Genomic DNA, 18,769 nt, shown 5'->3' with positions numbered 1-18,769 from the left:
ACCACTCCATATCTCTATACTTTCTCACAGATATGGCAATACAAATTTACATATTTTGTCAGGATCTTTATGAAGCATGATTATGCTCCCAATTGTACTTGCGAGGTTGCAGACAAATGCTAGAGACTTTGACTTGCAATCAAGAAGAGCTATGCCCCTTATTTTACTTTTTGTACCTCAGCAATTCACATGAGGGTGTGTGTCCATCATCCTTATTACTAGACAGACACCATATCCACTACGCCTTCATGACTTTGGCATTCCTATTTCAGTTTGAGAAGTATCAGTCATTCCTGACGGCTGAGACGTCACGTATTAACTCGATCCAGTCCCTGGAAAACGCAGTGAACAGCACCCAGCTCTTCCTCAAGTGTGACTACGTTGTGGTGGAAATGCCCCGCATCTACAACAGGTGAGACTTTATATACTGTAGACAGAGCTTAAACAAAAATTCAACTGTTCTTACTGCAGAAATCCAGACAATTTACCAAATATTCTTATTTCAGAGCTGTGTAAAATTAGCCATCTGTTGATGTTGTAGATCTGTGATTGTCTTGCCACAGCTGTCTACAACTTACCCTCAATTCTTATTGCAGAGCAGTGCGCCACCAACCCTTTTTATGCACCCATTTGGGTGGCATGAAGTAGTTGCACTGCCGGTCCGTCTAACATTCAGTTTCAGGAGTTTTTTCCTATACGCCATATTTACCCTATTGTTGGTGTGTGAGTCTACCTGCATGACTTACAGATCAAGTTCAAGTTTCGTTCTGGTCCATTGATTTTGGGGAAAGTTACGGCTTTTGACTAAGAAATTTTCTCTAAAATTATGCTTTTCCGGACTTTATTTGGAGTGTGTGTCTACTTACCAGTGGGTTTTTTCTCCTTCAAATTTGGGTAATGGGACCCATTACCAATGGTAAAACGTATATATTTTTTACCAAATGGGGCCATGAAAATTCCCAATTGAAGATTTTCAAACCAAAACAATTCAATTAGTCTCAACATTTAATTCATCTTAAATCCAGCTCTATAAGTTAAACCTTAATAATTATAATATTAATAACACTTAACACTTTTATTCTCAATTTACACTATTTGTTAGCAAAAAATGAACATGACTAATTTCCCAAATTTAGTCAAAATGATGTGAATTTTCCCAATGCAAAAGGACCCAGCTCAATTCCAAAAAAACACTTTGTACATGACTCACAGATCAAGATTGACCTTACTTTTTCATGATGTTTACATTTGCGAACATTCTGGGCGGCTTCAGAGTGCAGCAGGGGAGGTATCTATTAGCCTGTGCAGTCCGCACAGGTAGCCTGTGCAGTTCGCACAGGCTAATCAGGGATGACACTTTCCGCGATTATGGTATTTTAGTTTCAAGGAAGTCCCTCCTTACCGAAAATCAAGTTTAGGCGGAAAGTGTCGTCCCTGATTAGTCTGTGCGGACTGCACATGCTAATCTGGGATGACACTTTACGCACATGCATTTAGCCCAGTTTTCTCATAACAAGGCTCATCTCTTGTGTCTGGTTACAGAGCTGTGTACACTGGTCGCCTGGCAATTAGTGGGATATTCCTGGCCCGGTGCGTGGGTCTCAACAAGAAGGAGTTGAAACACGAGGTGTATGACAAGGCCTACAAGGTGCTCACCACCCAGACCTTGGCTGACATTAACGACCTGAGAGACCCGGGGGCAGACATTGTCAGGTGAGTTGTGTCTCTATGACAAGGCTTACAAGGTTCTCACCACCCAGACCTTGGCTGACATTAACGACCTGAGAAACCCGGGGGCAGACATTGTCAGGTGAGTTGTGGCTCTGACAAGGCTTACAAGGTGCTCACCACCCAGACCTTGGCTGACATTAACGACCTTAGAGACCCGGGGCAGACATTGTCAGGTGAGTTGTGTCTCTATGACAAGGCTTACAAGGTGCTATCCACGCAGACCTTGGCTGACATTAACGACCTGAGAGACCCTGGAGCAGACACTGTCAGGTGAGTTGTGGCTCTATGACAAGGCTTACAAGGTGCTCACCACGCAGACCTTGGCTGACATTAACGACCTGAGAGACCCGGGGGCAGACACTGTCAGGTGAGTTGTGTCTCTATGACAAGGCTTACAAGGTGCTCACCACGCAGACCTTGGCTGACATTGACGACCTGAGAGACCCGGGGGCAGACACTGTCAGGTGAGTTGTGTCTCTATGACAAGGCTTACAAGGTGCTCACCACCCAGACCTTGGCTGACATTAACGACCTGAGAGACCCGGGGGCAGACACTGTTAGGTGAGTTGTGGCTCTATGACAAGGCTTACAAGGTGCTCACCACGCAGACCTTGGCTGACATTAACGACCTTAGAGACCCGGGGGCAGACGTCGTCAGGTGAGTTGTGTCTCTATGACAAGGCTTACAAGGTGCTCACCACGCAGACCTTGGCTGTCATTAACGACCTGAGAGAACCGGGGGCAGACGTTGTCAGGTGAGTTGTGTCTCTATGACAAGGCTTACAAGGTGCTCACCACCCAGACCTTGGCTGTCATTAACGACCTGAGAGACTCGGGGGCAGACATTGTCAGGTGAGTTGTGTCTCTGTTTCAATTCTTTAATTTGTATCAATTTTTGGAGAGAACAAATCTTTACATATGACAGAGTTTTTACGGAAATAATAGGGTATTAAAAGCATTCATATGGCTGAAATGTTTTATATTTCTTTTGCAAGCCTGTTTCAGCCTGGGAATATTGTGTGGTTTAGGTTGAAAAGACAATGTAGGGATGAAACAAAGCTCTAGTTGTATTTATTTAACATGTCACCTCTCAAATATGCAATTTTAGCTCGGCTGTTTTCAGAGAAAACCCGAGGTATTGTCATAACCAGTCTGGCGTCCGCCGTGCTAAAACCTTGACACTTTCCTCTAACATCAAGGTGCTTCCACCTACAACTTTGAAACTTCATATGTAGATGCACCTTGATGAGTTCTACACGCCACACCCATTTTTGGGTCACTAGGTTAAAGGTCAAGGTCAATGTGACCTCTAAAAAAAAAAATTCTGACAAGCTTTCGCAGCCGAGCGTGGCACCAGTTATGCAGTGCTCTTATTGCCCGTTTGTATTCCATTAAAAATTAAATTAAATTTAAAAACTTTTCTGAATAGATTAACATTATAAATGCTTCATTTTGTACCTTTAGAAACTTGTCTTTTCTAGTTATTTAAACATGGGTATAACAACCTTCTCAATGCCTAAAATGTTAAGTAATTCCCTGTTTTAAATATTTTAACAATTTGAGTGATCCATGAATTCAAAACAAACCCATTGGAAAATTAACGATGCAAATTCCTAATGTTTTTCTAAAGCAAATCTTGGATTTACTAGATTTTTATGCCACCGAAGTGTCCGTCACACTTTGAGTTAAGGTTTCGAAAAATGCTCACAACTTCTATGTCGCTTCATATAGCAACTTGATATTTGGCATGCATGTGTATCTCATGGAGCTGCACATTTTAAGTGGTGAAAAGTCAAGGTCATCTTTCAAGGTAAAAAAAACAAATCCAAGGGAAGTAATAAGCTTTTAAGGGAGATAATTATCTGTACCTGCCAAATGATAAGAAAATAATAATAGATCAAAGCGGCGCAGTAGGGGGCATTGTGTTTCTTACAAACACATCTCTTGTTATCCCAGAGTGTGCATCGAGCGTGAGTTGAAGCTGTGTGGACCTCACAAGTTCATAGAAGGAGGCAGCATGCCAGTGAACCAGACGGTCGGGGAGGTCATGCAGAAGGTGGCAAGTGGGCTCGAGACAATCTCCATCCTGGTGGCTGGACTCGAGAAACTCATCGCCTATCTCAAGGTGGGATAAATAAAATAAGAGACAATGTCATTTATATGAAGTATAAAGAAACAGGGCTCAGCCTAGGTTCAAACTCGAGGGAGAAGTGACTTCTCCCTGAGCTGAAATTAGGGAGAAGTGAGGCCACTAGAAGGAGAAGTGGTTTCTGTTCGGCGTTTAATAAAATCTTCACTTGTTTTATACCCCTCATTACACCAAGTCTATCATCATCAATGACAAACAAATAATATTTTCAAATTCAATAAATTTTTACAAATTAAGTCACATAAATCAATTCACACAAATAAAACTTGTGATTTCCATGTGCATCATAAAAATAAACAGTACTTTAATAATGCAATGACAATCCAAACCCTATTTACATCAGTGATTTTTTTCACCCAATTGGGAATGGGTCCGGAACCCATGCCATTGGGAATTTTTCGCGTCGTGAAATCACCAAATTGAGAAAAAAACGAGTTGTAACAAAACACAATCTTAATGCATGGGACATATAGTATATCTATTACTGTTTATCGGAATTGTATACATGTCTGAAATATGTACACAAGAGAATGCCTTATTTGTTTAACTTTAATAATCCAAATTTTTCTTGTTGTTATCTGGTTTAACAAACCTTTTCAAACGTTTGTTTAATCCAGTTAATGCCATTATTGAATCACCATTACTTGTAATTTGAATCGCCAGCTTTGAATTGAACGTCGGTTAAATGTTACAACTCGTCCGCCATTTGCAATGTCGAAGGTCATGACGTAGCAATTTAAGTCTACTCGGATAATTTATATCTAATCGAGGAAATGTGTTTTTTCAATGTCTATTGTGTAGTATTAGGACTTGTTAGTTTAAAATTGAACAGCGATTCCAGTTTATATAAGATGGCTGTTACTCGCAATTATCAGTGGATTAACAAACTGACAAAACTCGCTGGACTTTTACAGTAGTGAATCTATCTAATTAATAGACCTTTGATCAATTTTGTTTTTCTTTAATAATATTTCCGACTTTCTTTAACCGTGCCGTCTGCCAAAAAACCTGCAATTATCGGATGGTCAATCAATTATCACGTAACAATTAGACAACTTACAGCACGTGCAAAGAGGTTGCGGGATGTAAAATAAAGTTGTTTACGTATGGATAGATAAAATTATGGAAATTAGCACTATGCACGGGTGAGTTGTTTTTGTTTATATGGTTATGAATTAATGTCTGACAAAATAAATTGCACATCGACTGGATAATTAGTGTTTAAGAGTTTTGAAACACGAAACAAGTCAACAGTAGAACATGCTAGAATAAATCGTATTAATATTTACTGTTGGACATGTGTTGCGCGTGTAAACATTTTGGTGCGTAAATAAATGTCTATAATGACGTCATTTCATCTCTCAGGTAAACTACTGCATATGTATATACAATGCGCGCGTTCTCATTGGTTACTATCGGTGTTAATGTACCGCTTAACTCCGCCTGCAAGGCGTGTACTAATTGCGCTTGCAGAACAGAGAACTATCAAAACTGTCGGCGAAATGACACTCGCTTTGATCTTTTGATCTAAACCGTTATTGGTTGGAGTGAATGCCCATGTATGCTAGTTGCCTGGATAAGCTTTCACAGCAGTTGATCTTTTGCTGTGATAATAAACTGATAACATAACAAGTGTCATCGTTTACTTTATGTCATGTGAAAATAGAGAATTTTTAGATGTAAAAGTTGATAAAAAAAAACGTTGACGTTGTTAAAAAAGAAGGCGAAGTCAACTTCTTCTTCATGTACTTTAAGGGCAACATTATTATTTCCCGGGCGAAGTTATCGCCCATGTCGCCCTCACGGCAGAGCCCTGAGTAATAATATCTTTTTAACGAAGAAAATTATCTGTATGTCTCCCTTACAGTCGACAAGTGAACTTGCCCAACTATTCAAACTCTGTATGTGCATCCCACAGTCTACAGTGAACTTGCCCAACTATTCAAACTCTGTATGTGCATCCCACAGTCTACAGTGAACTTGCCCAACTATTCAAACTCTGTATGTGCATCCCACAGTCTACAGTGAACTTGCCCAACTATTCAAACTCTGTATGTGCATCCCACAGTCTACAGTGAACTTGCCCAACTATTCAAACTCTGTATGTGCATCCCACAGTCTACAGTGAACTTGCCCAACTATTCAAACTCTGTATGTGCATCCCACAGTCTACAGTGAACTTGCCCAACTATTCAAACTCTGTATGTGCATCCCACAGTCTACAGTGATTTTGCCCAACTATTCAAACTCTGTATGTGCATCCCACAGTCTACAGTGAACTTGCCCAACTATTCAAACTCTGTATGTGCATCCCACAGTCTACAGTGAACTTGCCCAACTATTCAAACTCTGTATGTGCATCCCACAGTCTACAGTGAACTTGCCCAACTATTCAAACTCTGTATGTGCATCCCACAGTCTACAGTGAACTTGCCCAACTATTCAAACTCTGTATGTGCATCCCACAGTCTACAGTGATTTTGCCCAACTATTCAAACTCTGTATGTGCATCCCACAGTCTACAGTGATTTGGCCCAACTTCATGCTCAGTATGTCTCCCTCACAGTGGACAGTAAACTCGCCTTAATATTCACACTCTGTTCTCAATCGCAGTCAACAGTGAACTTGCCCGACAACCCGATCTCCAAGCTGGAGCAGGCCATGATAGCTTCCAAGTGTGGCATTGCTCACTTGTACAAGTGTGACAGCAAGGATGAAAATGGAGTGCCCCTGTATGTAGGGGAATACATGTTTGGTATGTCTGCTTTGCAATTAAGTTTAAACCTATTTATTTTAGATTGATTGCATGGAAAGCCTTAGGATTATTGAAATTGTATGGAGTACTTTTTCTGGGTATGAATAGTATGAATTAGTACTTGATGTCTTCGGGAGAGATCTAAAGAAGTTTGCGTCAGTGGGGTTCAAACCCATTACCTCCCAGTTGGTGTGCAGACACTATTTCCATTATGTCACAGCGACATTTGCTTGTCATTTTGCAGTTTAGAGAGCTCTATATGGAAACTACAATTCAATTTGCCCCATTTTCAAGAAAATGATTTGAAGATGTCAACTTCAAATTTATATATTAATGTGGCTTATGCCATATGAGTCCAGCATCGCTCCAGGCAAATATTTGCGGAGTCTGGAGCCCTGTCTTCCAGAAAGTCGCATAAATTTTCACACTCTCATTAGCAGAAAGGGTAGCTACTGTGCAGGCCTGTCTTGGGTCACACATAAGACCCATTTTCGCATGACACGACTCATGACCAGTCATTCTTTACAAAGACATTTTTTGCTTTTTGGACAAAATTGATATGTTTATAGATTGATAATTATTTTTCAGTAAATAATATGTAAATGTCCTTCATTTGTGTTTAATATACTTAGTGGACAGAGTGATCAATTATTTGGTCACTTGTTAATTTCTTGCAGAGGACACGTGCATAGCTAGAGCCAGTAACGTGAACAAGAAGTCTGTGAAGTCCGAGACGTACACCCAGGCCCTGGAGGCCCTGTACTCTAAGACTCTCCTGGAGCTGATCATTCCCGTCGTCGAGGAGACCAACCAGAATGAGGAGGAGGAGGAGGTCCACAATGAGGCTGTTGTCACCGGGGTCCTCCAGGCCAATGTGGTACAGTGTTTGTTGTTGTCACCGGGGTCCTCCAGGCCAATGTGGTACAGTGTTTGTTGTTGTCACCGGGGTCCTCCAGGCCAATGTGGTACAATGTTTGTTGTTGTCACCGGGGTCCTCCAGGCCAATGTGGTACAATGTTTGTTGTTGTCAAATTTGGGAATGTTATAGGGATCCATTCCCACTTGAAAAAAGTATACATTTTATGCTCCCCAAAAACTTATTTTGGGGGGAGCATATAGTCGCCGCTTCGTCTGTCCGTCCGTGTGTCCGTTCGTCCGTGCACAATATTTGTCCGGGCTTTTTCTCAGCAACTAATGACCAGAATTCAATGAAACTTTATTGGAAGCTTCACTACTAAGAGGAGATGTGCATATTATCAGCGGGTTCTGGTCGGAAGATTTTTCACAGAGTTATGGCCCTTTGAAATTTTCCATTAACTGTACATATAGTGCAATTCTTGTCCGGGCTATTTCTCAGCAACTAATGACCGGAATTCAATGAAACTTTATGGGAAGCTTCACTAACAAGAGGAGATGTGCATGTTATCAGCAGGTTCTGGTCGGATGATTTTTCACAGAGTAATGGCCCTTTGAATTTTTTTATTAAAAAATTCTTATCCCCCCAACTACTGTGCCCTCAAGACGTTTCCTTTTATCTGAATATATAGTGCAATATTGTGACAAAAAAAACCTATGGGGAGCATCACCCATCTCCGACGGTTTCTTGTCCCAAATGGGACCTAACAATTGTGAATTGAATGTTTATACCAAAAAAGAGACTGGCTAAATCTTATCCATAACTTGCCCAAAACTTGCACCTGTTCTGTATACAATTGTTAACCAAAAATTATATCCAAGAATTGAAGATATCAAAAGTTATCTGCTGGATAAGTTATCCATATTTATACAATTGGCTGCTGGGGTTTTATTCCTGGGTTGGCTATATTACTTGTGAGGTTGGGTCGTTCTTCACATACCTCTGAGTCAATTAGGGCAATTGTTTGTCACTGGCATAGACATGTGGACTAGGTACTTGTAAACCAGCTGTTCCAAGAAATATGTGAATAGGTTCACTTCCCGCCATAATATGACGGAAATGTGTTAGAATATATGCCTCGCTGTGGGAAAAAGGGTTTAATGCATGTGTGTTAAGTGCCTAAATTAGCCTGTGCAGTCTGCACAGGGACGACATGTTCAGCATTGACTGGATTTTTGTTTGAAGACCTCCTTTAAATGAAATTTCAAACAAGCGCAAATTGTCTGATTAGCCTGAGCAGACTGCTCAGGATGATCTTGGACGACACTATACGCACCTGCATTAAGCCCCGTTTTCCCAAAGCACGGGTAATATGGTGAAATATCAAACAAGCTTTTCCAGGAAAGTGTGAGTTCTCAGTAGGTAACTGACTGTCAAAAACAATACATAAGCTTTTGACTTTCAATGAAAAAGGGCTTTAAGAAACCAGCTTGAACTAAACTAATTTGGTGAAAAATCCAAACAATTTCAGGATGGTCCTCCCCCGGTGGTGAAACCCTCTCTGATAGAGGCCCCTATCATGGACAGGCTGCTCAACTTGTTCTCTACAGTCTCCAACTCGGCCTACACCACCAACAACGTGAGTCTCATTGACAACTGCCTTACTAACAGTGGCCTCACAGCCATGTGTGTATACAAGAAAGTCAGCGCAGAGTCTAAAACATGCGACCTGTGTGAATTCTACGTGGACCAGTACCTGATTGCAACAGGTGTGTATATTGTGAAAAGTGGTATTTAAGTGTTTGGTTACTGTGGTGTCACTTTTCTTGATTAAGGCCAGCAAGTTTTTGACATATGAGAGAGCGTTACTGATCATTCGAGTCGTGTTCTGAGAAAACTGGGCTTAATGCATGTGCGTAAAGAGGCATCCCAGATTAGCATGTGCAGTTCGCACAGGCTAATCAGGGAAGACACTTTCCGCGTTAACTCCATTTTCGGTAAGGAGGGACTTCCTTTAAACTAAAATTACCATAAAAGCGGAAAGAGTCGTCCCTGGGGTGGTATTCCAGAAACATCTTAAGTCATTTCTTAAATATTTTCACTTAAGTTAAAAATTACAATGTTTTGTTTTTCTTTACTCTATAAAGACATGCATGTTTTTTTGGTATGCCTCAAATAACTTTGACATAATGATGTTATTTTTATGTAATTTTCGATGCCTTACTATTGCAGTATGAAATAGAACACTTAAAGCGGGTATATACGATTTTGTCAAATATTTATGAATTTATATAAACTGTGTAAAAAACTTATTATATATATATTTCAATATAAATTAAAATAAAAGTTAAGAAGAACATGTGTCAAAAAATGCGAAATAAGCCAGATATTTAATTCTGAAATTGAAAACGGCTGTACAGCCGAATTCGCCAGAATGTATACCATACATGTACGATGTGCATCTAAACTTACGAGGAGTGTTCCAGAAGTTCATGGATTTTCGCTATTACTTTCATTTGGTAACATAAATGGACAAACAAATAGCATGTTAAGAATATTTCGTCCTTTCCAAATCTACTCTCCAAATATCATGGAAATACATAAAACAATAAATATATATCAGAGATTTAAAGATGTGCACAATGCGCACACCGACGCACGTGTAACGTTTCTGTTCAACGTCAATGACGTTATGAAGTTAACAACTGTCAAATCTTTTCCACATAATCACCTCCAACGCGAATGCACTTAATGTGTCGGGAAATCCACTTGTCAAAAGTGTCTCTATACCAGTCAGCGTCAAAAGACAACACGATTCGCTTTGCTGCAACTGTAAGTTCCTGTTTACTTGCAAAGCGAATACCGCGCAACTGTGATTTAACTTCCGAGAAGACGTGGAAGTCCATAGGGGCCAAATCCGGGCTGTAAGGAGGACTTAGACGCTGTAACGTGAAATTTGCCGTAAATTCTGTTTATCAACGACATTTAAACCAAATTTAAATTCGTGTAACGCTCATACTTATAATAATATACACGTGTGTGCCGCATGTCGTTACTGAGGTCTCTATGACAACCCGTTTCAAACGCGCTTTATGGAATTCATGCATTTTTAGCTTATATATAAAGTCCGTGATAATTGGTTTGTATAATATGTAAATTTCATTGACTTTTACCAGCAAACTAATAAGTTATAGCGAAAATCCACGAACTTCTGGAACACCCCTCGTAGTTGAACGGTTTATAATACAAAGACGAATGCTTCGGTTATTGTAGGAAAATATGTACGTCACTATTGGGTCGGGGCGCTAAATTGTCTTTGCTGCATTTTATGAAATTCGGCTTTAACGTATAATTTTTCTTGCCTATTTTGTGTTATTGTAACATATTTTATCAATATATTACAATTAAACAATTAAATTCACAATTTAAGGATAACAATAAAATTTTACTTAAGATGCTTCTGGAATACCATACCTGATTAGCCTGTGCGGACTGCACAGGTCAATCTGGGACAGCACTTTACCATACCTGATTAGCCTGCGCGGACTGCACAGGTCAATCTGGGACAGCACTTTACCATACCTGATTAGCCTGCGCGGACTGCACAGGTCAATCTGGGACAGCACTTTACCATACCTGATTAGCCTGCGCGGACTGCACAGGTCAATCTGGGACAGCACTTTACCATACCTGATTAGCATGTGCGGACTGCACAGGTCAATCTGGGACAGCACTTTACGCACATGTTTTATGCCCAGTTTTCTCAGAATGCAACTCATTAAGTGATCAATATCCTTACTTCTGATTCCTATCCTTATGTGGGGCTTAGCAAAAAGGTTATCAAAACCTCTTCTGCCTAGATGTGATTAGATGTTTTTTAGAATTACTGTCAACTGTAAAATTGTCATTGAAACCAAGCTGTATATTGAATATTCACATCTAGTGTTGAGTGTTAAACTGGAATAAATATTCAAATATTTTTTGCTATCCCTACCATATATAGGCAATGTAAATACCAATAGTTGACCATCGTTTTCATTTTTTTAGCATAAATAATGTTTAACATAAATACTGGAAATTATTTGTAGTTCATTATACCCCCACTAAACAAAGTTTAGGGGGGTATATAGGATTGAGCTTGATGGTCTGTCGGTAGGTCCGTGTCAGCTCTCTAATTCAAGTAGTTTTCATCCGATCTTCACCAAACTTAGTCAGAAGTTGTACTGAGATGATATCTAGGCCAAGTTCGAACATGGGCCTTGCCGGGTCAAAAACTAGGTCGAGGGAGTCACTTAGTACGTTTTAAACATTCAGCATGTTGTCCGCTCTCTAATTCAAGTAGTTTCCATCAGAGCTTCACCAAACTTGGTCAGAAGTTTTATCTAGATGATGTCTAGGCCAAGTTCGAACAAGATGGCAGGTCAAAAACTATGTCACGGGGTCACTTTGTGTGTTTTAAACATTGAGCATGGTGTCCGCTCTCCAAATCAAGTAGTTTTCATCCAATCTTCGCCAAACTTGGTCAGAAGTTGTATCTAGATGATGTCTAGGTCAAGTTCGAATATGGGTCATGCCGGATCAAAAACTAGGTCACTGGGTCACTTAGTACGTTTTACACATTCAGCATGGTGTCTGCTCTCTAATTCAAGTAGTTTTCATCCGATCTTCACCACACTTGGTCAGAAGTTGTATCTAAATGATGTGTAGGTCAAGTTTGAACATGGGCCATGCAGGGTCAAAAACCAGGTCACGGGGTCACTTAGTGCGTTCGAAACATTGAGCATGGTGTCCGCTGTGTTTTGTGAAGAAAACATGCAAAATATTCTGTGTCAATGCGGCATGTGGGGGTATTCGTCACGTCTGTGACAAAGCTCTAGTTTCAAATTGCCTAATATAAAACTAAATCGAACTGGAATCCATATTTGTATATCTTAAATTTTATAAGCACAAATTACATTCACAATTTAATTGCATATGTTTGTCATGGTTATCATTTGGTCTGCTACCAAGCATGTAGAAAAAGTGCTGAAATACAGTTTAAAACTGTCTTCATGGAAAATGTAAATAGGTTTAATTCATTTATGCCTAGTGTCTAGAAAAAAGGCGTTGGCAAACAGCGTAGACCCTGATGAGACGCCGCATGATTGGGCGTCTCATCAGAGTCTGCGCTGTTTGCTTAACGAATTTCTTTAAGAAATATTCCAAATATAGAAATAAATATACTAGACATCCCTAATTTTGGAAATAAATAGATCCAATTTAGAAGGATGGGATAGTCCACTAGGCATAAATGGGTTAAGACCACACAAATATTGTACTGACCCGCCTGCTTATGGTTGCCTGTGTGCAGGTAGAGGAAGTTCCAAGACAGAATGTGAACAGGCTGCATACAACTCTGCATACAACATGCTGTGTAGAACTTCCCCATCTGATATTGTGTCTAATCATCCAAAGTTGCCGCCCCAAGAAACTACAGGTATTTTGTGGCTTGCTTAAAAAATTGTATAGGTTAAAATGGACCAGATGTAAATCACCAACTTTTGTAACAATGTATTTTTACGTAATTAAAAATGTTGATTTTTTTATTTTTCGGGTTTTAGAATTAAAAAAAAAAAGACATGTTGTTTGTTATTAATAGAAATTTCTTTAGTAGAATTTTCAAATTTAAAGCCATTTGTCTAAATTTGCTGCTCTAGCCCTGATAAGTGTGTGTCAAAGCACTCTGTACATGGCATTGATCGTTGCAGATCCCCTTCTTCTCGAGACTGAAATGAAGGGCGCCCTCCCTGTGACAACCGAGTCCAACGCGGACGCGCTGCGCCAGCATGGGTTTGATTCTGACGTCCTCACGTGCAGCCTGGGAGACATGGTGCTGGTGGAGGAAAAAATGTGGACCAATGATCGACGCACTGCTGCCTTTGCCATACTACAGAATACGTGCAACCTGAACGGGCTGCTGCTGAAATGGACCTTTCAGAACCTCAAGAACGCGGCCACAAAGAACTATAAATATGAGGCAAAACCACTGGGAAAATACAAGTAAATTTAAACCTATTGATTTAAGCTTGATTGCATGGAAAGTCCAAGGCTTATTGCATGCATACAGCCATTACTTGATGACTTGGGAGGGGATCTAAAGAACTCTTTCACAGTGGGGATCCAACCTTTGACCTCCTGTTGGCTAGGCCACACAAAACTATAATTATGAGGCAAAACCACTCGGGAAATACATGTACAAGATATTTTAACTGGTGTAGAACCTGTAAGGAAATCTTCTATTGTCTTACTTGTTAGGGTTCTTCTATAAAATATTCCTGTAGAGTCCTCCAATTGTCCATTACATGATTCTAGTTAGAGAGAAGCTATTTAAAATATGGCTGAAAATAACAATATTTAGGACTTGTTCAACATTTTCCTTCCAAGTTGTAGATATTTGTGTCTAAACCTGTGATTGCAAGGAGAAAAGGCTGCATAACACTTCTGTGACAGTTTGAGATACATCATTATCTGAAATTGTGTTAATTTCCAAATTAAAATAAAAAAATTAATATTCAATAGTCGTCGCAATTCTCTTTGAACCATTAACTGTAACTTGGCATCAACTGAACACTTAGTTGGCGCCGATTTTTATATTCTCCCAAAATTTATTTTGGGGGGAGCATATAGTGGCCGCTTCGTCTGTCCGTCAGTTTGTTCGTCCTCGCACAATTTTTGTCCGGGCTATTTCTCAGCAAATAATGTCCAGAATTCAATGAAACTTTATGGGAAGCTTCACTACCAAGAGTAGATGTGCATATTATCAGCCGGTTCTGGTCGGATGATTTTTCACAGAGTTATGGCCCTTTGAAATTTTCTATAAAAATATTCTTGTCCCCCCAACTACTGTGCCCTCAAGACGTTTCCTTTTATCTGAATATATAGTGCAATATTGTGTAAAAAAAAACTTTTGGGAGCATCACCCGTCTCCGACAGTTTCTTGTTTTTCTATGGTACTTGATCATTAATAGTTTTAAGTTGTCAAGAAAATACACAACAATATCAAAATAACACTTGCCTTTATTTAATCTACAAATTAACGTACTTCTTCCTTTTCTGGAACTGGTGACCCTATTGGGGCATTGCTGGTCTGGTAAAAATTTGTCTTGAATCCGCAGGTAATTTTTTTACCAGTGAATTTTTTTAGTTACCTGATTGCTCAGGTGAGCTTTTGTGACCGGTCTTTGTCCGTCGTCTGTCTGTCCGTTCGTTTGTTCACATTTGTTCGTAAACACTCTAGAGGCCACATTTTTTTGTCCGATCTTCATGAAACTTGGTCAGAAGCTTTGTCCCAATGAAATCTCGGTCATGTTCGAAACTGGGTCGTGCTGGGTCAAAAACTAGGTCACTAGGTCAAAAAAAAGAAACACCTTGTAAACACTGTAGAAGTCACATTTCATGCCCAATCTTCATGTAACTTTGTCACAATGTGTGTCTTAATGATATCTTGGTTGAGTTCAAAAGTGGTTCCGGTCTGTTGAAAAACATGGCTGCCAGTGGGCGGCGCAGTTTTCCTTATTTGGCTATTGAGAAACCTTGTAAACACTCTAGAGGCCACATTTCTTGTCCGATCTTCATGAAACGTAGTCAGAAGATTTGTCCCAATGATACCTCAGTTGAGTTCAAAACTGGGTCATGCTGGTTTGAAAACTAGGTCACTAGGTCAAAAAAGAGAAAAACCTTGTAAACACTGTAGAAGTCACATTTCATGCCCAATCTGCATGTTACTTTGTCAATATTGTTGTCTTAATGATATCTTGGTTGAGGTCAAAAGTGGTTCCGGTCCGTTGAAAAACATGGTTGCCAGTGGGCGGGGCAGTTTTCCTTATTCGGCTATAGAGAAACCTTGTAAACACTCTAGAGGGCACATTTCTTGTCCAATCTTCATGAAACTTGGTCAAAAGATTTGTCCCAATGATACCATGTAAACACACTAGAGGCCATTGTTTTGGTCAAATAATGATGATACTTTAGGGGATATTTTTGTTCCCCTACCGGTAAAACAGGAGGGGACTTATGGTTTGCACTCCGTTTGTCTGTCAGTCTGTCTGTCAGTCCGTCTCACTTTCCGGATCCTGCGATAACTTTAAAAGTTCTTCATATTTTTTCATGAAACTTGAAACATGGATAGATGGCAATATGGAGATTATGCACATCATTTCATTTTGTTCCTACATCAAAAATTCTGGTTGCTATGGCAACAAATATAAAAAAATAATACTGACAATGGTGGAGTTTCACCGGTAGGGGACCATATTGCTTGGCAATCTCTTGTTCTTGATGATATCTATGCAAAGTCAAAATCTTGGGCAGGAGGCCCAAATCTTACAAAAACCTTGTAAACACATGTAGAATTAGCATTACTTGCAAATGTTTGCATGCAAAAAATCCATGCAAATAGACAGTACTCAATCAGAATTAATCATATGCTCACACTGCAAAAGTAAACAGAAGAGAACCAATCTAATATGCTCTAGAGTACTGAATTTTCAACTAAGCAATGAAGAAGGCCTTGCAAAAAAAGGTGAACGAACTAGGGCCATCTTGGCCCTCTTGTTTTTGGTACTCTCTAGAGCCCTTCTTAGACCCTCTCCCCTGTTGCAGGTGTGTTGTCTACGTAAAGGACCAGGAGGTGGCACAGTTCACAGGGTTTGGGAAGAACAAGGTGCGCACGGTAGCCTGCGCAGACTACCTGTTCCGTCTTCTGGAACACAGACCTGTCCTGCAGGTGAGAGGCTGGGACTCATGTCCATAAATTTGTTGCTTCTTAAATTTGGAAGTTTCCACGACCAACCTCCTCAAAATATGTCAGCCCTTTAAAAAGGCTAGTGAAAAATATGCAATATATCTAGTTTTGCAGTAAGTGAAACTTTAAAATGACAACTTTAGGGGGGACCCCCTTCTATTGAAGAAGAAGTTTGAGAATATTTGTTAACTTTTCGGTTACCAAATGCAGAACAAGCAAATTATTCTCTTTCGTTTTTTGGAAGTATGATACAATCATCCAAATTTAAATGCTGAACATTTAGCAGGTAATGTGGAGATCTGGAATCTACCAAATTAATGGTCAACCTGTCAGACATCAGGGTCACGGGGCATTATATACTAGTAATTGAACGGGTTCCTGACAGTGATAGAAAATACAAATGAACAATTACAGAAAATGAGATATTTAAGATGCTAAGTGAATGCAGCCTAAGGACTTACCATCAGGTCTATGAAGATGGTCTTTCATATCTTATGGCCAAATTATTTATTTTAATTGTTGGTTTGATATGTCAATCTAAATGAAATTGAAGTGGGTGCCCATTGTTTACAAGCATATTCATAGTAACCATATACATTTACAGTCAATCTTGTATAAAGAGACCACAAAAGGGAGTAACCAAAAGTTGTCTCTTAATAAATTGGTCTTTAAAAAAAAGACAAATCTGGACTAAAGTAATTTCATCGTCAGCTTCAAAATCATAGACCAATTCTGTGACATGGCTATCTTGTTAAGCATTCAAATTCTATAAAATAAGCCAGATATTAGTGTAGTTAGTTTGTCCCTAAACGATCAACAGATTTTCAAATTTTACCACCACATGGTTGCTAAATCCAATATTTGGACATCAAAAGAAGCGGAAATCAGCAGTCGCTGGTCGCGTATGACAAAAGTCGCTTAATACAATATCAAAATAGACTGAAAGCGCTCGGGGGGAAATTCAAAGTGTTTGCATAAGACAAAGGTTGCTTGATTCAAGTGGTCGCATCCACAAGATTGACTGTATACAAACTTTCCTCAGTCAAAATTTTAGTTTTGAGTCCAGCATCATTAACAATCTAAAGTTTTGTTAACGCACTTTGAAATTGTAAAGCAGTGAAATACCAACTTAGTCTAAAATACCAACTTTTCCCATTTATATTTTTCTATTTTCACTACATAGCATAAAATAAATATTGATCTCTGATGTAACTGACAGGTGGTAAAGACAGATGATCGCAAAGTTTGGATTCCTTTGGCCACACTGAGTATCGAAGCAGAATCCCTACGTAAGACATCCATGAACTCTCCAAGCAAGTCTGCGCAGCCTGTCAACTTCCTGGTCCAAGCCGTCCTGGCGCATGTGAAAACCTTTCTTCCAAACAAGGACGGGAAAGAGCTCATTTTTGGACCAGGCTTTTCAGACATTGACAAGCGAGCAATCTGCGGAGAGGTCAAGAAACAGGGATTATTTTACGAAGATCGTTTTGACAACGGAGATAAATATTTCGCCATCTATGATAAGCTGGACATTCGCGACGTTGCTCTGCGGTTGAAATCGCAGCCTCCGAACACGGTGTTCCGCAAGTATATACTTGTCCCAACTTCGAGTCTGCCCAAGTACTCAGACATAAACAAGAAAGAACTGTATCACATGTGAAATTGGCAGGGTGGGGTATAAAGCTCACAAATGTGAAATTGGCATAGTGGGGTACTTAAAACCTTGCACACATTGATATAGCATGTAGGAACTGTATTATATGAATTTTCTTTTTCAAGTATTGATTTATGTTTTTATCTGTTTGTGCACAAACTTGACATAGTTATTTCTGATATTACTATTGTTTTTTCAGCAAAGTATTGAGTTGTGAATTTAGCATAAGTGGGAACAAATGAGCTACCATATTGGTCATTGCAGTTAGTAATATTTTCATGAATTACTGGTAAGCATAGTGACAGACTAATTTATCTTTCCTAGTTTAAGAAAGTGAGATTTTAAAATATATTTATTAACAAGGCATGAAATGTTGTGGGCCCAAGGTTTTGTCAAGCTCAATAAATGTAAGTTACTTAATTATTATTTTAAAAAAAGGTTTGAGGAAGTATTGTGTATACATTTATGTACAATAATGAGCGTTGAAGATAAGTTGAAAGTACTTATTCTGCTATCATTTATCATGCATTAAATTACTTTCATTATATGTTGTAATCATGTTTATATATATATATATATATATATATATATATATATATATATTAGATATAGAAAATGTAATAAATGAGCCTAAATAAATTGTGGGGCTGTGATTTAAATATAAGAGCAACATGCAATATCCACTGCCTTCCCGCTGGACTTTGCCAATACATAATATCATATTTGTATTCTCTTTTGACAGGGGGGGGGGGGGGGGGACAGAACGCCCTTTCGTCCATATCTCCTATACCATTTGAATGATTAATCTAGAACTTGTAAAAGGTCATTGAAATGGTGTGCAA

The 18,769-nt window shown here is 39.3% G+C and overlaps 1 protein-coding gene across 1 annotated transcript in view; it reads left to right on the top strand.

Moving 5' to 3' along the window:
- The window catches only part of LOC127838050 (uncharacterized), a 29,408-nt gene extending 10,937 nt beyond the window's left edge, over positions 1-18,471 (top strand). The window contains exons 5-14 of the mRNA XM_052365563.1: positions 273-412; positions 1,543-1,713; positions 3,688-3,856; positions 6,494-6,635; positions 7,313-7,512; positions 9,023-9,260; positions 12,842-12,967; positions 13,239-13,530; positions 16,132-16,255; positions 17,493-18,471. Of these exons, the coding sequence (XP_052221523.1) occupies positions 273-412; positions 1,543-1,713; positions 3,688-3,856; positions 6,494-6,635; positions 7,313-7,512; positions 9,023-9,260; positions 12,842-12,967; positions 13,239-13,530; positions 16,132-16,255; positions 17,493-17,933 (2,043 nt within the window). The 3' untranslated portion in view covers positions 17,934-18,471. The remainder of the gene's footprint in view (positions 1-272; positions 413-1,542; positions 1,714-3,687; positions 3,857-6,493; positions 6,636-7,312; positions 7,513-9,022; positions 9,261-12,841; positions 12,968-13,238; positions 13,531-16,131; positions 16,256-17,492) is intronic.
- The last annotated feature ends 298 nt before the right edge of the window (positions 18,472-18,769 follow it).

This window comes from Dreissena polymorpha, chromosome 7, assembly GCF_020536995.1.
Source record: "Dreissena polymorpha isolate Duluth1 chromosome 7, UMN_Dpol_1.0, whole genome shotgun sequence".
Lineage (NCBI taxonomy): Eukaryota > Metazoa > Mollusca > Bivalvia > Myida > Dreissenidae > Dreissena > Dreissena polymorpha.
This window is presented reverse-complemented; position numbering and strand designations above follow the sequence as displayed.